Here is a 25,589-nt window from a genome sequence, read left to right on the forward strand (position 1 = left end):
GCAACCCACGCTACGCCACTGATTGGGTGCTCTTTCCCGTTGCTGGATATTTTGATCTGTGCGACAGAGAGATGCAGCGGCGGCCGTGCGTGGATCAGGAGCAGTGTGGGTGCCAGGGAGCGGGGTAAGTATAATCCATATGAGGTGCCCGGGCATTGGGGGGTTCATTATAGGAGTATAACCACAATCTGTCAGCCCTATTAAGTACAGTACAACATGGATAGCACTGCTGACCTTGAACTCAAATCACTAACTTGCATGTCCATACTCACCCCTTGCATTCCCCTGATGTGCCCCTGCAAACTGGCCCTGGAAAGCATTGAGAGGACTGAAAATCACACTCCAGGATAAGTCCTCTAAATGTATTACAGGGCTGGTTTGCGGGCACATGGTAAGGGGATGAGTATGGACTAACAAATGAGTGATCCAAGGTCAGTGTGCACAGTATGGTTCATAATGTACAGTACTTTATAGGGCTCGTCGGACCTGACAGATCCCCTTCTGCCCCTTGTACCCTTGTCCTTCTTGCACACATTGATCGTGGTGCTCTTTGTGTGTGTTTTGCACTGTGTTTGCAGCCTGTTTTGCATGCTGAGTATTCACGCCCCATGGGATTCCTGCTCTTTTCCAAAACAGCCAGAGGGGCAGAGAAGGACTGCTCTGTGGGGAGCTTGGGGATGTGTCAATAGCAGCCCTGTGTGCGAGGTGGTGTAAGGTTTGTGTAACTGGTACAGAATGCCCCAGCAGCACAACTGTCAGCTGTACGTCCAGGTGGACTGGAGACACCAAGAAAATGTCACTAGATCTTCCCCCTCCTGATTCTACAAATGCCGTCATTGAAAGTCCTCCAAAAGAACTAAGCCAGGTAAGCAACAGAACACACACGTGCAGGCTGACAGGTAATGCTCTAGATGTTCGCGGTGAGCAGATGTAGCAGAGCTGTTTTTGACACTGCACTCTCTCGTTTACCAGCAGCCCTAAGTGAATCCACAATCACTATTCCTGGTGTGTTGTGGTAAATGACAAAATCATTCTGCCATATGGAAGAATTTAGATCTAACACATGTTACACTATCAGTATTCTTGGTTGATATCAAGCAGGCCTGTAACAAGAAGTTTCAGCATGTCCATTAATACTTGGAGATATCAAACCTGGATAGCCTCATTTATAACTGTACCCAGGGGCCGCTCCATATTCTACTAATCATATTCATTGAAAATACGTATTATACATTGCAGTAATCCATATTTCTATATTGATGTTCCTCATGATTGTGTTTCCTTCTTTTGGAGACCTCACTTCTTTCTATACATTTTGACCACCATGATCCACCAAATATGAATCTCCCAGGGGGGTAAAACCATGGCGATCGGCTAGCTATTTTTCCACAGTGAAGTCAGAGGTGTCCATACAGTATGTCCTCTTAATTGTCCATCATTGCCTGTCAATAGGCCAGGAGGCATCTACCTGGATGTTTCTACATGAAATCCTCTTCCTACCTGTTCCTGGATACATAGACAATTTATGTTCAGGACCTCCACAGTGCTCTTCTCACAAATGTACAGCATATTGTTCTTCCTGAAGGAAAGCAAAGCTTTGTATGGCTGACACAAGGGATTCCTGCAGTGCTTAGCTCATATGGCAAGAAGCCGGTTCTCTATAATTTGACTGGCGCTGACTCAGGAGCAGGTTGCGCACATCTGTCCTTCTATATGATCACATCCCTTGGCTTATGATCTCGAAATGTATACACATTTACCGTACAGATGTGATTTCACGTGGAGTTCCACAATTGTCATGCTGTCCTGTTTTTGTGCTGAGCAAGCAATCCTCAGTTGCTCAACCTTTGTATAGCGCTGACTCTCTAGTTAATCATTTTCCACAGTGGAGAGAATGACACTAAGCATCTCAGAAGTAAAATCTAGCCCAAAAATGGAGTAACTAGAAGGCCAGGTTCACACACTGCAGCCATGAAGCAGCAGAAAGCCCCACCACTACGCACGCCATATAGCAAAGACATGATCCTTGGAATGATTCATAGCACCTACAAGTCTATGATACTTCATTTATAGACCCAAGACCTGAGCACTCTTGGGAGGTGTATAGTGGCAGTAATATTAGCATACTGTATTAGTATTATTATTTAGGCACTGTATAGATCTTATCTTCTGGTATAGCTCATCATAAGTTATGCCTTATATGGCAGACTTATTAAGGGTACTGTATTGCATTATTATTTAGGCACTACCCTATGTTATATCTCATTAGGTTGTGTGGCAGTATTATTAGTATTAAACAGCTATTCTGTTATAGCTTATACGTTTGTGCCTTGTATAGTAGTATTACTAGGGTTCTATATGGCAATGTTATTTAGGCACTATCCTCTGTTGTAGCTCTTTAGTTTGTGCCTTCTATGACAATATCATTAAAGGGGTTTTTCCGGGCTTTTAACATTGATGACGTATTCTCAGGATAGGTCATCAATATCAGATCAGCGGGGTTGCTAGGTGTCGGAGCCCCCGTGAATCTGATATTGATGACCTATCCTGAGGAGAGGTCATCAATATTAAAAGCCTGAAAAACCCAGTCAAGGGCGCTATTTGGCTCAATAACAGCTGTGGTTCGTATGGCAGCATTATTAAAGGGGTTGTATCGGCTGAGTCTTTGATGGCATATAGCTAGGATATGTCCTCAAAGTCAGATAGGTGCAGGTCCCTCCTCTGATATCTGCACCTATCTCTAAAATGGGCCCCCCAAAAGTGAAGGATAGTGCAGCATGCATGCACTATGTGCTCTCTATTCATCTCTGTGGGAGTTCGAAAAACAGCAGAGTCAGCGATTTTTGGAAGTCCCATTGAAGTGAATGGAGACAGCACAGCACGGAGTGCAGCCACCGCTCCATTCACTTCTATGGGAATGCCAGACATAGCTGAGCCAGTGCTCTCCGCTCACTTCAGGGGTCCCCTTCTAGAAATAGGTGGGGGTCCCAGAGGTGTCTTAGCCATATACCACCATTTTCTCAAATAAGACAACCCATTTAAGGGTACTGCAGTAGCCCCGAATAGGGTACTTGCAAATTCTTTCTTGTATAATGTTGTAATGTATTATATACCCCAGTATTGCTATGTATGGATCAGCCTGGTTTACCAATTCAGACTCTGCTCTTGTAGAAAGCTAGTTGATGAACCTGGGTCTGCCTCTAGCCTAGCGTGAGAAAGTGAGAAAAGCCACATGCGCTCAATCCTTGGCGCTTTGCATCAAGAAAGCCATCTCTACTTTATAGTATTCTAGAAGGAAAGAAAGAACCAAGAAGGTCCAGAATCTGCATGGCCATATATTGGAGTCAGTCAGTGAAGTAATAGATACTTTACTACAGCGAGAGGGACACCTTTCCACACTTTGACACAGTCCTGGCCAGCCATACCATAATCCTGTACCTCTAAGCTGGGAATTACAGACATGTATTTTCAAGAACCTTATTGCCAGCATTAGATTAGGCAGAGAGAGGCTTTAGAAAAATAGAGGGAAGAAGTACTACAACCAGGATTTTTGCCGCCCTAGGCAAGATAAAAATTGCCGCCCCCCCCCCTTGTCAGATGATCTTACCATATCATGACATCACATATGTTCCACCCCTTTCTCAGCATTTAAATTAAAAGACTGCACTGTTATGGGAGGATCTGTGGATGACGCACTGTTATGGGAGGATCTGTGGATTACACTGATGGGGGCTCTGTGGATGACAGTTATGGGGCTCTGTGGATGACACTTATGTCATCCACAGATCCTCATAAGTGTCATCTACAGATCCCCCATCAGATGCATCAGTGTGGAGGGAGGAGGCGGAGACACTCGCAAGGCCATTTTCGCCCCACTTTTGGGGGGGGGGGGGAGAGCATCTTATAAAGCGAAAAATACAGTAAATAATAAACATATTGCATTGTCTACTTACCACCAGGACAATAAGATGACCTGGTCTCTGGCTGCAGTCTGGCTCTGGGGACTGGAGACAAACACGATACACCATTCACCAATGTCGCCCTGGGGAAGAAGAAAGCAGCTGCACCTGCAGGCTGCACTCCAATCCAGGAGCCCACTTCTGTCCCAGAACTTCAGAAGTTTCTAGTGATGTCCGGATCATGAACGAATCGTTCTTTTGAACCGATTCAGTTCACTGAACCGGAAGAGTCGGTTCCTCTGACTGAGCTGATCCGAATGAAACGGCTCAGTCAGATTAGCATAGAGGCAGCAGCAGGCAGTGTAATAGGAGCCGACAGTGGGAGCTAGCCCCGCCCCTCCCCGCCCTCCAACCAATCAGAGGCAGCCAGCAGTCCAGCACTGACTCACAGCACAGGGGGAGTCGCAGGGACTGAATTGTCTGAGTCTATTAGTTAAAAGAATCGAATGAGTCAGAGACTCATTTGATTCTTTGAGTTAAAAGAACTGTGAGTCACCGAGTCCCTGCCAGGCTTCCTGCTCTGCGGCTCCCTGTCTCCACAAGTCCGTTGGGGGGGGACTTGTGGAGACAGGGAGCCGGAGTTACTGAGTCCCTGCAATAACTATAGCCACTACATCACAGTCTGCTCCACTGCATTCACTGCAGCAGAGCTGTGTTTGCCAGGAGCGAGTCCCTCCTGACCTTCGGTTCACTTGAGAGCCGACTCAGCAAGTGAACCGAAGATTCGATGAACTGAGCATGCGCATTGATCTTCAGTTCACTTGCTTCTGCCGGCTCAGGAAGTGAGCCGAAGATCCGATTCATGAATCGGTTCTTTTGAGTGAACTGATTCAAATGAACCGATTCATGAAAAAGATCCGAACTTCCCATCTCTATTCAGAACTTCTAGGCACTGGGAGGCAAATTGCTGGTGGTCGCTGGCTGCTCTGCTGCTCAGTGTGCGGCCTTCCCTTCCTAAGTTCTTCGCTCCACCCCTCTCTCTGTGTCACATGCTCAAGAGTAGAAGGGGTCAGGGCCAGGTGGGAGGGGTAAACGCAGAGTTCAGATCAGGATCATCAGGGCGCCCTTGAGCTTCAGTTACCAAGTACCAACCCGGCCAGCCTTCTCCAAGTTGGCAGAGCTCCACCTCCGCTCCACTCTCATCGGCCTGAAGGTAAGCTTAGTCACTCAGTCAGAGACCATAGAGACAGCGGTGTCAGTCTCTCTGGTCTGCTGCTGCGCCGGTGCGCCCCCACCCCCACGGCTTCACTGAGGCTCGGCCTCTGCCCTCTGGAGACTGGAGTCGGACATACATCATTCATCATCTCCGGCCGCCGGCTCAGTGCTGTGCTGTGCCACCTGAGGCCGGGATTCTTTAGAGCGCTCAGCCGCTCAGGCGGTGCAGCATGAGGGGCGCCGCCGGCTGGCCGCCACTTAAGTTATAACCATCGTTTTTTGTTTTTTTAAACCGCACGGTTCCAGCGCCCCCTGCTAAATTGCGCCCTAGGCTGCTGCCTAGATCGCCTTACAGGTGGCGCCGGCCCTGACTACAACCCCCACCCTTGCCTATATCCATATATCCCCATCTGGGAAGATTTGCTGTGTGAATTACTTGGAACTGTGTTTGATATTGTTGGATGTACTACAATTCTCATTTTGCATTTTAGTAAAGAAAGACTTGTCTATTTCTACAATTGGCCTGGTTACTGACTCCAGCACCATTCGCAGGCCACAGCTCCTACATCTCCTCTCCTCCCCCATACCACACTTACTACACCAAGGGCACCCCAACTACCATCAGGCAGGAGCCCCAACATCAGGGTGTGCCCCGAGGGAAGAAAGGGTATGCCCCCCTGTCATTGCCCGGCTCTAGGGAGCATTGATGTGGGGTGGCAGTACTATATGTCATTATTATTTTTGGCACTATCCTCTGTTGTAGCTCTTTAGCTTGTGTCTTCTGTGCCCGTATTATTAATGGCATCATATGGCATTATTATTTAGGCACTGAGCAAGTACACTCATGTGCATGACGATGCTGAACTGAAAACGGGGCGGGGGGGTAGTCTTGGCCTGATGTCAGCTATGTCAGGACCATTTTTAAGTCTATACCAAGCCAAGATGGACCCCATTGACTTAAAGAGTTTTTATAGGATTAATGTATTTTTGACTGCGTTGACTATGCTATTCTTGCAACCACAATACCGGAAACCCTGATGGGCTGACAAAATCATCAATCTGATAACAGCCTATAGCTAAATTATTTTAAAGGGTTTTTCCGGAAATACAAAACCAAAGGCCTTTCACTACCAAAATTAATCACAGAAAACCCTTTTTATAGTTTGTCCAAAGGTTGAATCAAGGACTGGGGATTTCTTTTATGCTCTTTGTGGTGACACTGATTTTTAACCCTGATGTAATCTCACCTGCCAGTTCATTGAATAATTAAAAGAGTTGTTCCACCAAAATATTCTACATTTTTCAACCCAGCAATGGAATGAATGGGAGAAGCTCTGGATCTATGTGAGGTACAGGGCTGGTTCTAGCTTTATTCGGAAAGAATTATGTACTACATAATGTCTGATTTACCTTTTTTCACATTAATTATGGGATTTCTCCTTAAATTAAAAGTTTCTGGAGCTTCCGTTGAACATAGCATGCTGACTTTTCTGGAGGAAATCCCTGAGCAGGGTTGAGTAACACTGCACCAGGTCAATTCCCACTGGCAAAATCCATGACAAAAGTGATAGTTTAATAACACGCACAGTTCCAGCCGCAGCTGCTTATTGCCTGAGGGACCGGAGGATGAGAGAATGAAGAGCAGATCTTTATGGTGAATGCACAGATGTGTCAACGTATCTGCTCCGCAATAACAATGTCATATGGATCCCTACATGTCATGGAGATTACAAGTATTACTCACAGATCCAGTCAAAACCATATTACTGTCTTAAAGCAGAATAATCTATGGGGAAAAATGTGTATTTATGTCTTTCGTAGAAAGCAATGGGGGTTAGGAACAGAACTCTCTTTAATATATTTCATGGTCTTAGAGGCAACTGAGGTTTAATAGATCCAATACTGGAGGTTGCAGCCATACTGTCTGCCATTGGGGCATACACAGGATAGCAATAAAAATGACAGCTTGTATCTCAAGTTTCAAGTCTGTAAGCCAACCAGAAGTCTGGAGAGTTTAAGTTGCAATAAATCACGGACGTGGTGCAGGTGCCATATAACAGGGTGATTCCCACCTTCATCCACTTCTCAGACTCTCTCACTCTGTGGGGAGACTCTCTATCCATCCACTGCCACTAACCGGAAGTCCACTCTCTGCTCTCTTATGGTTTCTATTCTGCTGCAACATTTCTCCCAAAGGAAGGTGTACAGGAAACAAGACAATGCAAAAGAATCTATGACTCACTGGATCCAAAACTAAGGAACAAAAGGGAGACCCCTGCATGAGACCTGGCACTCTCCCTGACTGCTCAGCCTATGCGAACACCCCAAAGGTGGATGATCGCATATCCTCGTACCTCGACTATATAATACCTGAACACCCTACAATAGTGAGGGGACACGACCACCGGCTCCCTACACTAGACACGGAGGGAGTCAGGGTCATCTGGGATCCAGCAAACAGAAAATCACAAATGAATGTACAGCACTTATCTTGTAGAAGACTGGGAAATAGGAACAGCATGCACACACACTCCAGGAAGTTGTATAAGCCGCACACTAATGCATTATGGGGAGGAATTTAAAGGGATGCAATCAGTCCAACTACATGACAGCTGAGAGAGACTAACGAGATGAGGAACTGAAAACCAAAACAAAGAAAACTCAAGGAGGAGGTTCTGAAAGGCTTCTGTCAGAGCTTCTCAGCTGTCTGGTTGTGACACCAACCCAGCCTGCATACGGGGTCACTTACTCACTTGCAGGCATAGCCATGGTGTCGGGGGCTGTACTTACCCATCATCTCAGACTGGGCATGGGGCAAAGAAATCGTTCCCAGGAGAGCCATTAAAATAATAGCCATTGCTTGTCTTCTAAGTCAAACCTGTGATAAGCTGGGGAAAATATGAAACCAGCCAAACCTGTGAATGAGAAACCTCAAAACTCAGTCCCTACTATAATCAAATAAATAGGTAGCAACAGTTCTGAACATGTCTGGTCAAAGTCACTCCCCCACTTTATGCATCAATAGCAAAATAAAAAAAGTTAAAGCGGTTGTCTCACTTCAGCAAGTGGCATTTATCATGTACAGAAAGTTAATACAAGGCACTTACTAATGTATTGTGATTGTCCATATTGCTTCCTTTGCTGGCTGGATCAGATGTGAGACACTTGTATAGTAACTGCCAAAACAAACTAATAGACAGGAGAAGAGAGAACAACAGGCGTGAACCTGCTGGTCATAACAGTTCCTCAGCTTTAGAATTAATAAATGCAACATCCATGTTCCTAAATATATAAAACTTAAAATTCAAAGTAGTCTACCACAGATTCACTATAAATGCCTATGCTGATGAGCCTCAGTTGCAATATTTATACGAATGTTCTCACTGTCCTAATATGGGCATAGTTATCTTTTGGGGCCCCAAAAGGCTTAATGACCTGGATACTTCCACACCATCATTAGTTATCATTATGATTCTTGGTGAGAAAGCCAGTCATACAGGTGCCTAAGAGCGGCCACAGATGTTGATAGCTTCCTACCAGTGCCTGATGTTATTATCAACTGAAAAGCAACAGTTTCATCTGTCCTATGGTTAAACTGGATATGTAAAGCGCAGGGGTGGTAAGCAGTAGGGCGGTAGTCAATTCTTGTCAAAGGAATGACACAGCACACACAAACTGGCATGAACAGCAGATTTACTTAACAGTGAGGTACAATGGTTATGCAGTACCCTAGACCCGGGGTGGCTGCAATTGTTACATAATGTACTGTACTGTAATATAATGTTATACACTGCAACACCTGAGCCTGCAGACAACTCTGTGTCTGCCATCTTTCTGCTCAGGGCACATGAGTTTTGCCACACAGTAGTGACAGTTCCAGTCCAGTCCAGTCCTTTGGTTCTGCCTCCTTTTTGTTGACCCACTGCCCTTACATCCTATGGCAGGCTCTGAGTGTTAAATGTGTCCTCCGCTACCATCAGAAAGAGAGAGATGAATTGAGGAATTTTCAAGATAACCACCTTGGAGCATTACAAACCTTGCTGCTGCATAGGGAAACAAGTTAAGATACCCTATGCACCCCAGATTAGTGGATTCAAGGGCTACAATAATCAGCATGGTGATCAGCCTACAACATTTAAAACCTTGCTGCAGTAGAGGGATAATGCGTTAAGACACCACGCACACTTCAGGCGCGATTTGGCCAGTCAGATTATTGAAACTGCACAACGCCATGCGAATTGAAGACATTGTGACAGATTACGGTTGCTAGCCAGAGATCTCAGTATTAGAGACTGTATCAAGAGAAAGAGTTATCAGAGAGCCATTGCTGCAAACTACATGCTCAGCTCATGCTTGGACATCTGGGTTGAATTTCCACTGTGTACAGATAAATTTGTTAAATTCAATATGGCCTGGTTACTGACTCTCCTAACACCACAAGCTGGCCATTGTATAATTTTCAAGCCTTCTCTTGCATTCACATGGACATTGAACATCGGCACCCACATTACCATCAGGCGGGAACCCTAGCTACAGACAGTGCCTGAGAGAATATAGGGTGCCCCTACTTCACTGCACTGCCCCCAGGGAGCAACTGCCTGAGGTTGCACACGGTGACATATCATAATCAGGGAGACTACCACTCCCATTCTCTGCTCCAGCTCCTAAGGGGCTCACTGCAGTTAAACTTCATGTACTAATCTTAATGTTGGCTCTCAGTAGGTGGGTCTAAATCTAGATAAGTGCGTAAAATAAAATAGAAATAAATCTAGAGGTTCTTTTCAATGAGGCATAATAAGGATGTCCACCTACAGTGGGACAGTGTCTCATTGAGGTAGAGACATGCTACTCAGCCAGGGTTTTGTAAGCCCCTTGCTGTGCACACTAGTAGGCCTGCATTCACTCAATGGGAGAATTCTGCATTCTCCTTGAAGCAACACAGCCGTCATTACTCCGGTTCTTCTTCCTAAGCAGCTTTTCCTTTCTTTCAAGAATGCAAATCTTACCTGCTAGTTATCGTGTTTAGCTAGTTCCTTGTGGTTCCTTGTAGATGTTTGGTGCACACAATCATGAATATGTATCACAGAGTGTTGCAAGAAGTACCATATGAAAAGGGAACAGTAGATGAGTGAAATAGGGACTGTCTTGTCATAATTGCAGTTACTAAAGCTTTCAGTACATTGGTATTGCCTTTTGGTATGCAACCATCATTTAAAGGGGTTATCCTGGAAAAGGTAATGATGACATTCACAGGATAGGTCGTTCATTATTATCACATCAGGGGGGTGTCCAAGTCCTGGCATCCCCACCAATCAGCTGCTTCAGGGAGCTGCTGCACTCACCGAAACTATGGTGAACGATTGAGGCTCCCGGCCTTTCCGAGGACCGCAACATACATCATATAGTGGCAGTGCTTGGTATTGCAGCTCAGCGCCATTGACTTAAATTGACACTAGGTCATGTGACCGATGTACAGGGATGTCACTGGTCTAAGAAGAGGCTGCGGCACTAAGGCCTCTTTTAACAGCTGATCGGCTGGGATCCAGGGTGTCGCACCCTTGCAGATCTGAAACCGATGACCTATCCTGAGGATAAGTCATAAATATTTTTTCCTGGATAACTCATTCAAGCATACTGATGAGCTATAGTTATAAGAAAGGTGACTCCTCCAGATGCCTGGAGATTGTTCTTAATGTCCAATACTCAGTGTCAAAAGGCAGAATGAAACCATGTGTGGTCAGCAGCACATGGAGAACATTCTGCATTGCTAATTTAATTCTGCCACATTCTCTTCTCAAAACAGGCCTATGATTATAACAAGCTTTCATCAAATGTGAACCTATTTTAGGCAATTTCATGATTGCAATTAAAATAGTGACATAATGGTTCTCATCAAGTCACAATCACTGTTGATTTATGATGCTCAATATTTGCATTTTCCAGAGCTAGATTTCCTGCATGCTGAGTATTCAGGAAATTATACAGTAGTCTAAAACTGGCCATTTTATAAAAAGTCATTTTTGTACAATAGTCCTGATCAGTAGTTGTGCAAGTGTCAGCTTAGAAGTTTACAAATACAATTCTATTCCATACACACAGAAATATCCAATGACAGGTGATATGATAAGGGATAATGTAAATTCTCAATTAAATGTCACTTTCTTAACCCAGGAAGAAGTACATTGGCAAATTAAAAACACTAAAGCAGACAAATCACTGGGTCCAGATGGCATTTACCACCAAGTTCTAAAGAAATTAAAGAGGACCTGCACTGCACAAAATGCAGTGCGATATGCAGGCAGCATGTTATAGAGAAGGAGATGCTGAGCAGATTGATGTAGTTGCAGTTTTTTGTGGGAAAAGATTAAGTAAAACTTTAAAAAATTTATACAATCATATCTTTGCTCTTTTTCACCTCCTGTAAATACCTATCAGTACAAGAGGGAAGTGTTATTAGTGACTGACAGCTAGCTCTGTGTGCACATGTATACACACGATGCTGTCAACCACTGATAACACCTCTCTGATAGCTGTACAGAGGAAGTGGAAAAAGCTAAGATATAAATGTATAAATTACAGGCTTTACTGAATCTTTTTGCACAAAACTATATATCAGTCTGTTTATTCTCCTGTTCTATAACATGATGCTTTCAGTTTTCATTGAATTTTGTGGTGACAGGTCCTCTTTAACCCCTTGAGGACCTCCGCTATACATGTAATTTGCTATCCTGGAGCATTTTAACGATAATAATCTTATAATACATCATGAGGGATTGGTCCTGTCAAACTAATTTGATTAGCTTCTATGAGAAGGTAGGTTCCAGAATGGACCAGGGAAATGCTGCATATGTTCTGCACCTAGGCTTTTCAAAGGAGTTTAATTACGTACCACGTAAATGCTCAGACTATGAAAGAATACGTATAATTGGGTCACTCAGTGGTAGGCTGCAGAGGATACGTACTTATTAATGGTAAAGCCTCAAATAGGGTAACAGTCATCAGTGGGGCACTACAAGGGTATTAAAGAGGTTGTCAGAGATTTTGATATTGATCACCTATCCTCATCTATCCATATTGGAAAACAGATAACTTGGGGATGCAATTTACAGTGGAAATATATGGACAATACAAGGATCTTTTGTTACCAAGCCCTATAACAATGTCAAAACACCATCCTTTGTGTCTGGGGGAAAGAAAGTTTCACCATTGTCATAGACAGGGTTTTTTACTGTAAGAGCAGTGAGACTATAAAACTTTCTTCCTGACTATGTTATGATTGGTAATTAATTAAAAAAAAAGTTCAAGAAGGGTCAGGACGTCTTATTAAAAGTAAGAAAAAGTTAAAGGTACAAGATTTGTGGAGATTTGAAATTGATACAGAAATTAGTTCTGACTGCATTGGTTGCGGGTCAAGAAAGGATTTTTCCCCTAATATGGGTTAACTAATGACAAGTCAGATAACTATGTCAAAAAAGCTAATGAAGGCTTCACCGGGCTTCATATCACACTGATGCTGGAGGCAGAAAGAGCAGCTGACTTGTGAGCCAGTGGTAAAAAAATTGAGGTCAATGAGTGGCTACTTTCACATCAGCGTTTTTCCTTTCCGGTATTGAGATCCATTGTAGGATCTCAAAACAAGAGGCAAACGCTTCAGTTTTGTCTCCATTCATTGTCAATGGGGACAAAACTGAACGGAAAGCACCAAAATGCATTCCGTTCCGTTTGGTTGCATTCCCATGCTGGATAGAAAAACGCTGCAAGGAGAACAAGACGGATTTGGCATGAAACGTAATGTATGTTAATTGTACCGGATCCGTTTTCTCGGACACAAAAGAAATCGGATCCTGCACCCATTGTCTTACTATGGTTTCAGTGCCCAATCCGTGATACAAATCAGTGTAACAACCAGCTGGTCATGTTTTCAGGATTTCCTTAGTATTGAGCAGATGAAATAATTGGTGTCAATTCATGAGGACTTACCACAGGTATTCATTCTGTGGGATATTCCCAAATCATGACTGGCAGGTGGGCCCTGAGGACTGGAGTTGAGGAACACTGCTATAGTTGACTAGTGATGAGCGGCAGGGGTCATATTCAAATTCGCGATATTTTGCGAATATTTTGTAGAATATTCGTCGTAAAATTCACGAATTAGAATATTCATTATATTCTAAAAAAAATTTACTCGAAAAATCAGCAAGGTAATGATCGCGTAATATGCGTAATATATGCATATATTACGTGATCAATACAGGCGTGGGTCAAAAACGAATATATAGCACTATAGAATTTATTGCTCTATATTGTGTTTTTTTTTCCGACTATTCGCTATATTGCTATATATTCTTGTTTTAGAATATTACGAATATTCTGAAAAACAAATATAACACTATATTAGCTATATTGTCTATATATTTGTTTTTTTAGAATATTCGTAATTTTTTTCCATCTGAAGTCATGATTCCTCCCTGCTTAAGTAACTTAAAGAGGACCTTTCATGGGTCCAAAGAATATGAACTAAGTAGCAGGCTACATAGAGCGGCGCCCAGGGATCTAAGTGCACTTACTATTATTCCTGGGGGCGCCGCTCCGTTCGCCCGCTGTGGCCCCCGGTGATTTCTCAACATTCAGAGCAAGTAGGTGGAGACGCCAGTGTCTCTCCTTCTCCCTGACAGCAGCGCTGTCCAATCAGAGTGCAGAGCTCAGAGCCAGGGAGGTTTTTTTCTCCCTGGCTCTGAGCTCTGCGCTGCGATTGGACAGCGCAGAGCCATATAATGCCTGCCGGAATCCTCTGCCGCAAGTGTGAAAGTACCCTAACTCCACACCAACTAATGGTTACTTTTGTTTGAGACACAATTTTACATCAGACTTGTGGCACAATGATGGTGTTAAAAGGTGCAATTGCACCAAATTTTACCAATTTGTGCCCAATTGTGGCGCAGTTTACAACACTGTCTACAGTAGATGCATTGACATTAGTCAATTGAGACCAAGGTGTTTTGGACCCTGATGGTTTGTTATAATAATTTCATATTCTGCCATATATCTATGTATGTTTTATGTTCCATGGTTTCAATGACATGCTAGTTAGGCAACTATAAATCAGTGATAGTCCTCTAAAAAAATATATTTTGCACAAAGAAAACGTTTAAATGACAAATTCACGCCAATTACATTTTGGGGGGTTTTAGGTTAAACTCTTTTTTTGCGCCTTATTCCGTTTGGTTTCTTTCTTCCAGGATTCGGTGTCTCTGGTGGAGTCTCAGAGTTCATGGAGATCCCGGGACTGGCTGAGATTTGCTCCTCTCTGGATGATTGTGATTGTGATTGCCGCAGCTGGAATGACATGGTTCCTTTTAGGTAGTTATATCTGTCATCGAAATTACAATCTACAGAACAATACGCTTGTTAAATTACTGTTCCATTAGTGTAAGTCCAGCTATTTTAGATCATTCTTATACATCGCCATCTGTCAGTGCTGACTTCACAAGTTTAGGAAAAACTAGCATTTTTTTTATTCAGTATCACAATCAACTTAATGTTATACCTTTATAGAGGTCTTTTTTACATTTTTATTAAGCATAATAAAATATATCTATTTTTATACTTATAATAACTTTATTATTCATGTTTAGAGTTGAGCGAACACCTGGATGTTCGGGTTCGAGAAGTTCGGCCGAACTTCCCGGAAATGTTCGGGTTCAGGATCCGAACCCGACGCGAACTTCGTCCCGAACCCGAACCCGAACCCCATTAAAGTCAATGGGGACCCGAACTTTTCGGCACTAAAAAGGCTGCAAAAACAGCCCAGGAAAGAGCTAGAGGGCTGCAAAAGGCAGCAACATGTAGGTAAATCCCCTGCAAACAAATGTGGATAGGGAAATGAATTAAAATAAAAATAAAAAAAATAAAAATTAACCAATATCAATTGGACAGAGGTCCCATAGCAGAGAATCGGGCTTCACGTCAGCAGAGAATCAGTCTCTTCATGCCATAGCAGAGAATTTGGCTTCATGTCAGCAGAGAATCAGTCTCTTCATGCCATAGCAGAGAATCTGGCTTCATGTCAGCAGAGAATCAGTCTTCATGTCATAGTAGAGAATCAGGCTTCACGTCACCCACCACTGGAACAGGCCACTGTCACATATTTAGGCCCCGGCACCCAGACAGAGGAGAGAGGTCCCGTAACAGAGAATCTGGCTTCATGTCAGCACAGAATCAGTCTTCATGTCATAGCAGAGAATCAGGCTTCACGTCACCCACCACTGGAACAGGCCACTGTCACACATTAAGGCCCTGGCACCCAGACAGAGGAGAGAGGTCCCGTAACAGAGAATCTGGCTTCATGTCAGCACAGAATCAGTCTTCATGTCATAGCAGAGAATCAGGCTTCACGTCACCCACCACTGGAACAGGCCACTGTCACATATTTAGGCCCAGGCAGCCAGGCAGAGGAGAGAGGTCCCGTAACAGAGAATCTGGCTTCATGTCAGCACAGAATCAGTCTTCATGTTATAGCAGAGAATCAGGCTTCACGTCACCCACCACTGGAAGAGGCCACTGTCACATATTTAGGCCCCGGCACCCAGACAGAGGAGAGGTTCATTCAACTTTGGGTTGCCCCGCAATATAATGGTAAAATGAAAATAAAAATAGGATTGAATGAGGAAGTGCCCTGGAGTACAATAATATATGGTTAAGGGGAGGTAGTTAATGTCTAATCTGCACAAGGGATGGACAGGTCCTGTGGGATCCATGCCTGGTTCATTTTTATGAACGTCAGCTTGTCCACATTGGCTGTAGACAGGCGGCTGCGTTTGTCTGTAATGACGCCCCCTGCCGTGCTGAATACACGTTCAGACAAAACGCTGGCCGCCGGGCAGGCCAGCACCTTCAAGGCATAAAAGGCTAGCTCTGGCCACGTGGACAATTTGGAGACCCAGAAGTTGAATGGGGCCGAACCATCAGTCAGTACGTGGAGGGGTGTGCACAGGTACTGTTCCACCATGTTAGTGAAATGTTGCCTCCTGCTAACACGTTCCGTATCAGGTGGTGGTGCAGTTAGCTGTGGCGTGCTGACAAAACTTTTCCACATCTCTGCCATGCTAACCCTGCCCTCAGAGGAGCTGGGCGTGACACAGCTGCATTGGCGACCTCTTGCTCCTCCTCTGCCTTCGCCTTGGGCTTCCACTGGTTCCCCTGTGACATTTGGGAATGCTCTCAGTAGCGCGTCTACCAACGTGCGCTTGTACTCGCGCATCTTCCTATCACGCTCCAGTGTAGGAAGTAAGGTGGGCACATTGTCTTTGTACCGGGGATCCAGCAGGGTGGCAACCCAGTAGTCCGCACACGTTAAAATGTGGGCAACTCTGCTGTCATTGCGCAGGCACTGCAGCATGTAGTTGCTCATGTGTGCCAGGCTGCCCAGAGGTAAGGACAAGCTGTCCTCTGTGGGAGGCGTATCGTCATCGTCCTGTGTTTCCCCCCAGCCACGCACCAGTGATGGGCCCGAGCTGCTTTGGGTGCCACCCCGCTGTGAACATGCTTCATCCTCATCCTCCTCCACCTCCTCCTCCTCCTCGCCCTCCTCCTCCTCCAGTAGTGGGCCCTGTCTGGCCACATTTGTACCTGGCCTCTGGTGTTGCAAAAAAACTCCCTCTGAGTCACTTCGAAGAGACTGGCCTGAAAGTGCTAAAAATGACCCCTCTTCCTCCTCTTCCTCCTGGGCCACCTCCTCTTCCATCATCGCCCTAAGTGTTTTCTCAAGGAGACATAGAAGTGGTATTGTAACGCTGATAACGGCGTCATCGCCACTGGCCATGTTGGTGGAGTACTCGAAACAGCACAACAGGGCACACAGGTCTCGCATGGAGGCCCAGTCATTGGTGGTGAAGTGGTGCTGTTCCGCAGTGCGACTGACCCGTGCGTGCTGCAGCTGAAACTCCACTATGGCCTGCTGCTGCTCGCACAGTCTGTCCAGCATGTGCAAGGTGGAGTTCCACCTGGTGGGCACGTCGCATATGAGGCGGTGACCAGGAAGGCCGAAGTTACGCTGTAGCGCAGACAGGCGAGCAGCGGCAGGGTGTGAACGCCGGAAGCGCGAACAGAAGGCCCGCACTTTATGCAGCAGCTCTGACATGTCGGGGTAGTTGCGAATGAACTTCTGCACCACCAAATTCAGCACATGCGCCAGGCAAGGGATGTGCGTCAAACCGGCTAGTCCCAGACCTGCAACGAGATTTCGCCCATTATCGCACACCACCAGGCCGGGCTTGAGGCTCACCGGCAGCAACCACTCGTCGGTCTGTTGTTCTATACCCCGCCACAACTCCTGCACAGTGTGGGGCCTGTCCCCCAAACATATGAGTTTCAGAACGGCCTGCTGACGTTTACCCCAGGCTGTGCTGAAGTTGGTGGTGAAGGTGTGTGGCTGACTGGATGAGCAGGTGGAAGAAGAGGAGGAGGAAGCTGAGTAGGAGGAGACAGGAGGCAAAGAATGTTGCCCTGCGATCCTTGGCGGCGGAAGGACGTGCGCCAAACAGCTCTCCGCCTGGGGCCCAGCCGCCACTACATTTACCCAGTGTGCAGTTAGGGAGATATAGCGTCCCTGGCCGTGCTTACTGGTCCACGTATCTGTGGTTAGGTGGACCTTGCCACAGATGTCGTTGCGCAGTGCACACTTGATTTTATCCGACACTTGGTTGTGCAGGGAAGGCACGGCTCTCTTGGAGAAGTAGTGGCGGCTGGGAACAACATACTGTGGGACAGCAAGCGACATGAGCTGTTTGAAGCTGTCTGTGTCCACCAGCCTAAATGACAGCATTTCATAGGCCAGTAGTTTAGAAATGCTGGCATTCAGGGCCAGGGATCGAGGGTGGCTAGGTGGGAATTTACGCTTTCTCTCAAATGTTTGTGAGATAGAGAGCTGAACGCTGCCGTGTGACATGGTTGAGATGCTTGGTGATGCAGGTGGTGGTGTTGGTGGTACATCCCATGTTTGCTGGGCGGCAGGTGCCAACGTTCCTCCAGAGGCGGAGGAAGAGGCCGAGGCGGCAGCAGCAGAAGAGGTAGCAGGGGGAGCCTGAGTGACTTCCTTGTTTTTAAGGTGTTTACTCCACTGCAGTTCATGCTTTGCATGCAGGTGCCTGGTCATGCAGGTTGTGCTAAGGTTCAGAACGTTAATGCCTCGCTTCAGGCTCTGATGGCACAGCGTGCAAACCACTCGGGTCTTGTCGTCAGCACATTGTTTGAAGAAGTGCCATGCCAGGGAACTCCTTGAAGCTGCCTTTGGGGTGCTCGGTCCCAGATGGCAGCGGTCAGTAGCAGGCGGAGTCTCTTGGCGGCGGGTGTTCTGATTTTGCCCACTGCTCCCTCTTTTGCTACGCTGTTGGCTCGGTCTCACCACTGCCTCTTCCTCCGAACTGTGAAAGTCAGTGGCACGACCTTCATTCCATGTGGGGTCTAGGACCTCATCGTCCCCTGCATCGTCTTCCACCCAGTCTTGATCCCTGACCTCCTGTTCAGTCTGCACACTGCAGAAAGACGCAGCAGTTGGCACCTGTGTTTCGTCATCATCAGAGACGTGCTGAGGTGGTATTCCCATGTCCTCATCATCAGGAAACATAAGTGGTTGTGCGTTAGTGCATTCTATCTCTTCCACCCCTGGGGAAGGGCTAGGTGGATGCCCTTGGGAAACCCTGGCAGCAGAGTCTTCAAACAGCATAAGAGACTGCTGCATAACTTGAGGCTCAGACAGTTTCCCTGATATGCATGGGGGTGATGTGACAGACTGATGGGCTTGGTTTTCATGCGCCATCTGTGCGCTTTCTGCAGAAGACTGGGTGGGAGATAATGTGAACGTGCTGGATGCACTGTCGGCCACCCAATTGACTAATGCCTGTACCTGCTCAGGCCTTACCATCCTTAGAACGGCATTGGGCCTCACCAAATATCCCTGTAAATTCTGGCGGCTACTGGGACCTGAGGTAGTTGGTACACTAGGACGTGTGGCTGTGGCAGAACGGCCACGTCCTCTCCCAGCACCAGAGTGTCCACTAACACCACCACGACCATGTCCACGTCCGCGTCCCTTACTAGATGTTTTCCTCATTGTTCCCGTTCACCACAATAAGAAAAATATTATTCGGGCCAATGTATTGAATTGATATTCAGGCCTTTTTTTACAGACACCTAACACTGTCTGGCTATCTATTAAGGTACCGTATTACACTAATACAGGCACACCAGTAATGACAGATTTAGCTGAATATAAATGTGAGGCCTGTTTTTTTTTGCGCTGTGTGACAGGTATACGTTTAATCACAGAATTAGACTTGTATCTGCACTGTAGCGTGTGTGTTAAGTTTTTCAGAATGACACTATCAGCACCTTGAATCTAATATACCCTTTTTGGGATAGATTTTAAGTAGGCCTGATATAGCAGAAACTGCTAATTTTGAGAATGGCAAATTTGGGAATAGTTTTTCAACCCAGAACAAAAACTGTGCTTTTACGGTCACTACAAATAACTTGACCAGCTAAAACAGTACTGATTTGGAGGAATATAAATGTCAGGCCTATTTTTTAGGCGCTGTGTGACAGGTATACCTTTAATCACAGAATTAGACTTGTATCTGCACTGTAGCGTGTGTGTTAAGTTTTTCAGAATGACACTATCAGCACCTTGAATCTAATATACCCTTTTTGGGATAGATTTTAAGTAGGCCTGATATAGCAGAAACTACTAATTTTGAGAATGGCAAATTTGGGAATAGTTTTTCAACCCAGAACAAAAACTGTGCTTTTACGATCACTACAAATAACTTGACCAGCTAAAACAGTACTGATTTGGAGGAATAGAAATGTCAGGCCAATTTTTTAGGCGCTGGGTGACAGGCTCAACTTGCCCCTGATGTAGTATATGGCCAAAAAATAACCACACTATTGATGGTTAAATGCACTTGGGTGACACAGGCTCAGCCTGCACCTGATGTAGTATATGGCCAAAAAATAACCACACTATTGATGGTTAAATGCACTTCGGTGACACAGGCTCAGCCTGCACCTGATGTAGGATATAGCAAAAAATAACCACACTATTGATGGTTAAATGCACTTGGTGGTAGCTTGTGCTGGCGCACCACAAGCCACAAAATGGCCGCCGATCACCCCAGAAAAAAGTGATATAAAAACGCTCTGGGCAGCCTAAAAAAAGTGAGCAATTCAATATCAGCACTTCAATGATCCACAGCTGGAGATCGATCACTGAATTAAGTCTTTTGGAGGAGTTAATCTGCCTAATCTCGCCCTAACGTCGCAGCAGCAACCTCTCCCTACGCTTGTATCAGCAGAGTGACGTGCAGCGCTACGTGACCCAAGCTTATATAGAGGCTGGGTCACATGCTGCACTGGCCAATCACAGCCATGCCAATAGTAGGCAAGGCTGTGATGGCCTCTTGGGGCAAGTAGTATGACGCTTGTTGATTGGCTGCTTTGCAGCCTTTCAAAAAGCGCCAAGAAAGCGCCGAACACCGAACCCGAACCCGGACCCGTGTCACGGACACCCCAAAATTCGGTACGAACCCGAACTATACAATTCGGGTTCGCTCATCCCTATTCATGTTGCAGCAAAATGACCACCCTGTCTGTCCTAAGGGTAGGCTCACACCTCCATATAATGGATCCAGCAGGCTGTTCCGGAAGAGAACAGCACCGCAGAGTTCCCCAGATCCAGCCTAGCCTGATGCTGACGTTCACTGTCACCCTATTAACTATAATAAGATCTGGCAGGGATCCAGGCACTCTTTGACATGAGTGGCAGGTTTCAGCCGGATAAAAACCAATGCAAGCAGCAATTTTTGTCCGAACAAAACCAGCTCTGTGCTTCACAGGGATTTCCAATTCGTTGCTCTGATAGATTTTCTGATAGGTTAGGGGCATGTCCTTTCTCAGGGAGCTTTCTGTTTCTCACAGGGTGTTCCCCTTCTGCTGCAGCTCTCTCTCTGTAAGGCTAGGTCTACACGACGACATTTGTCGCGCAACATTTTGTCTCACCAATGTCGCACAACAATTTTTATAATGATAGTCTATGGTGTCGCACTGCGACATGCGTCATGCTGCGACTGCGACTCGACAGTCGCAAAAAATCCATTCGAGTTGGATTTTTCTGCGTCTGTTGCGTTGCAGTCGCAGCATGTCGCATGTCGCAGTGCGACACCATAGACTATCATTATAAAAATTGTTCCGTGACATTGGTGCGTGACACATGTCGTCGGGTAGACCTAGCCTAAGGGTGCTGGCACACAGTGCACTTGTGACATGCATTCAGGATGCAGTGTTCAATTTAGCCAGTTTAGCACCGGGGTCGTTAAACCCCGGTGTTCTGCATTTTGGGACTGATTTAATTAATTTCAGCTTCCTACAATAGAAAACTGCATTCTGAATAAATGTCAGAACTGCACCCTAACTGCCACAGCGCCGAACAGTAAATGCAACAGGTGACAGTTAAAAGATAGAACTGAGCATGTGTGACCATCTCATTGAAGTGGACAGAGAAATTAGGAAAAAACAAACAGCAGGTGGCGCTATACAGATACATTTTATTGAATAATTCAGTGGCTATGCAAAATTTTTAATTAAATGCAATTAAAGCAAACTTTAGGCTTTTCTGAATTGTCTCCTACACTATCAATGCATGATTATATTATCAAAATGTGATTTCTCTTTCTTACTGCATAACAGAGGTGGATTTCAAACCAGAACTCACAACCAATAAAATATTTGCCTGCAACCTGCGAATTGTGAGCCATGAACTTACCCGGGACCTCGTGCATCCTGAGAGCAATATATTCAAAAGGGAAGCCGTTCAGCTGAATAAACTGGTATAGTATTCTCCTGGTTCCTTTATGGACTCACAGAGCATGTGATGAAAGAAACCATCATTTTTCTTCTTATACATTAATGACACCTTCAAAATTGTTATTCCCTAGACACGGTTATAGGCATTAGGGCTCTTTCACACGAGCATGCCCCTTGCGGGAATCACGCTCCAAGTGAGAGAGGGATTGTGCGGTCTGGACTACAGAAGCGCACGATATTATCATGATTGATAATGCTGTGTTCCTCTGACCTTTCTGTAACGGAATCATACTGACATAAAGCTGTCAGTATGATTCTGTTACAGAAAGGTCATGCAGAGGCACACAGCATTATCAATTATGATATTGCCATGCGCTTCTGTAGTCCAGACTGCACAATCCCTCTCTCACTTGGAGCGTGATTCCCACAAGAGACACGCTCATGTGAAAGAGCCCTTAAAGGGCTTTTCAAGATAGGTCATCAATATCCAACCAGTGGAGCCAGACACCTCTGATCCCCATTGATCAGCTGTTCCCTGCAGAAACTAGCACTGAATGAAACAGGAACCACAGCACCAGAGTGCCAAAGCCTCTTCAAACAACTGACTGATGGAGGACGGCAGCGTGGTTTCAGGAGTCGGATCCCCACCGATCTTATAGTGATGACCTATCCTGAAGATACGTCCTCAATATCAAATCCTGGAATACACACCTTTAAAATAATTGCAGCACATCTGTTTAGGCATGTGCACCTGTCATGGCCTTTGGTTTGCGCTGTGACACTGTTGCCACACTTGCAGTTGCCCACGGCCTTCTGGGTGATTGCCGTGACATGGTTGCCACGCATGCTGTTGCCGGTGGTAACGTGTGGCTTAGTTTGCTTGTGTGTGCCCTTCCCCTTTAATTGGCTTGCTTCCTTGGTGTTGTAAGGGTTAACTCCCTTCCTAGTGTTTTGTGAACACTTGGTTTATGTGTGTGTGGGTGTGGCTGCTTGGGCTATTTAGCCTCTGCTGGAAACCTGTAGCTCTGTGTTCCTCCAGCCTTGGTGTATGCTGGTGGTTCTCTGCTCCTGGCTTTACCATCTTTCCAGTGAGGGCCACCCTTGTGGTCATAGATGTTCAATGTTATCCCGGTGTCTCTTTCCCTTCCTGTCCATATTTGTATGGAGTGGGTTATGTTCAGGGTGTTAGTATGTTTAGTTTGGTGTTTCATATCTGGTGGTGTTTGGTGTCCAGCATGTTTGGGTAGACATTTCCCTGTCTTATGTTTATTGCAGCTATGGGTGTCCTGGGTCCCTGTGTGGTTTGTGGTGTGTGCTGTGTTCTCTAATGTTGGTGTGGACACCAGCACTTGTGCACGGGTTCCAGTCAGTGTGTCTGTGGCACGTGAGTGTGTTATGGGTTTCGCTTACCTGACATCTCAATAGCTGTATGTGTTCCCCTCTCCTTGCAGCCTGGCCTCAGATAGAGACTCCTGTTCCTCTATGACTGGGATGAACAGGTCGTCTCTCCCCTGCTCCTAAGTGAGGGATTTCCAGGGCGACTCAGGATATTAGATATCCAGGCTATGAGCCGTCCCACCATTGGGGTCCGCTCATATGGTGAGGAGTCGGGGAGAGGATTAGGGATGTTGTAGGAGGTGACCTGCTCACTTATTACTCCTTTTTGGCCAGGCTGATTCCTTTTACCCTTTGACAGCGCACGGTGGGGGGTTTCCCCCACTCCCCGCCGTGACAGAACCAGAACTGAAATCTACATCAGCAAGGGAGTTGTGGTGGATTTTAGGTATACGTTACATCAGTTTCCTGACATAAATTATAATAAATGTGTGGGGCTGACTAGGCTCAGCCCCATACTGCACACTCCCCACTTTTACCAACTTTTTGGGAAAGTGGCCAGCAGGGAGCAAAGCTCCCAAACAGTTGAAAATTTTTGGCATGTGCCTAAATTGTGACTTTTTGATGACAGAAACCTGGAGTAGGGGTACGATAAATGTTCCCCATTGTGTAAAAAATATGGCTCTCAGAAAATGGCAACAAAAAAACAAGATTTTATTCTGTTCAAAAAGGCTTTCACTGTGTAAAACTTAATACACACATTGGGTATCGCCGTGTCCGTAACAACTGGCAGGATGACAGGCCGAATTGGATGGGCAAATGTCTTTTTTCGGCCTTATGTACTATGTTATGTACTATGTTAACCTGCTCTATAAACATATCACATGAGATTCCCCCTGAGGTTAATGCTGTAAAAAACATTTTTTTTAAATTATGCCAAAACAGACACTTTTTGTGCGGCAAGGTGACAAAAAATGGAACACCAAGCGATCAAAAAGTCTCATGTACCCAAAAATCAGACCAATTAAACCGTCATCTCATCCTGCAAAAAATGAGCCCCTACCTAAGACAATGGCCCCCCAAAAAAAACAAAAACAAATATGGCTATCAATGGTAATACAAAAACAAGATTTTATTCTGTTTAACAAAGCTTTCACTGTATAAAACTTAACAAAAATAAAAATAATACACACATTGGTTATTTCCACGTCCGTAACAACCTGCTCTCTAAAAATATCACATGAAATGCCCCCTCAGGTGAATGCTGTAAAAAAAAAAAAATAGGCCAAAACAGCCATTTTTTTCTCACCTTTGACTCACAAAAAGTGTAACACCAATCGATCAAAAAGTATTATGTACTTCAAAATGGTACCAATCAAACTGTCATCTCATCCCGCAAAAAATTAGCCTCTTCCTAAAAGAGAATTGCCAAAAATATTTAAAAAATATGGCTCTCAGAAAATGGCAACACAAAAACAAGATTTTATTCTGTTCAAAAAGGATTTCCCTGTGTGAAACTTAACAAAAATAAAAATAATAGACACATTGGGTATTATTGCGTCCGTAACAACCTGCTCTAAAAATATCACATGAGATGCCCCCTCAGGTGAATGCTTAAAAAAATGTTTTTAAAAAAACTAAGCCAAAACTGACATTTTTTGGCACCTTTCCTTACAAAAAGTGTAATACCAAGTGATCAAAAAGTCTTATGTACCCCAAAATGGTACCAATGAAAATGTCACCTCATCCCACAAAAAATTAAACCCCACATAAGACAATCACTCAAAAAATAAAAACCAATGGCACCCTTAAACCAATCCATCAAAATCTGCTTTAAAAGCCATATGGAGCTCCTTCCGTTCTGAATCCGGCCATGTGCCCCTACAGCAGTTTGTTACCACATATGGGGTGTTGCTGTATTTAGGAGAGAATGGGTAACATATTAAGGGGGGCTTTTTCTCCTGTTACCCCCAGTGAAAATGAAAAATATGAGGCTAAAGCAACATTTTATTGGAAGAAATGAAACTTTAAATTTTTACAGCAAAGTGTTTCCAAATTCCGTAAAATGCTTAGGAGGTCAAAGTGCTCAGTACCCCCCTTAATATATTCTTTAAGGGGTGTAGTTTCCAAAATTGGGGATCATGTTTTGAGGGTTTCCACTGTAGGGGTACATCAGGGTCTCTTCAAATACAAAATGGTGCATAAAAACCATTCTAGCAAAATCTGCCTCCAAAATCCATATGGCGCTCCTTTCCTTCTGACCACTGCAACGTGCCCATAGAG

The 25,589-nt window shown here is 45.1% G+C and overlaps 1 protein-coding gene across 2 annotated transcripts in view; it reads left to right on the plus strand.

Moving 5' to 3' along the window:
- Nucleotides 1-508: 508 nt before the first annotated feature.
- Nucleotides 509-25,589, plus strand: part of TMPRSS6 (transmembrane serine protease 6) — a 130,033-nt gene continuing 104,952 nt past the window's right edge. Inside the window, exons 1-3 of one of the 2 annotated variants that reach the window (XM_040407379.1) lie at nucleotides 509-865; nucleotides 14,354-14,474; nucleotides 21,855-21,994. In XM_040407379.1, the coding sequence (XP_040263313.1) occupies nucleotides 794-865; nucleotides 14,354-14,474; nucleotides 21,855-21,994 (333 nt within the window). In that variant the 5' untranslated portion in view covers nucleotides 509-793. The remainder of the gene's footprint in view (nucleotides 866-14,353; nucleotides 14,475-21,854; nucleotides 21,995-25,589) is intronic. The other variant, XM_040407378.1, reaches the window with a different exon arrangement.

Source organism: Bufo bufo, chromosome 9 (genome assembly GCF_905171765.1).
Source record: "Bufo bufo chromosome 9, aBufBuf1.1, whole genome shotgun sequence".
Lineage (NCBI taxonomy): Eukaryota > Metazoa > Chordata > Amphibia > Anura > Bufonidae > Bufo > Bufo bufo.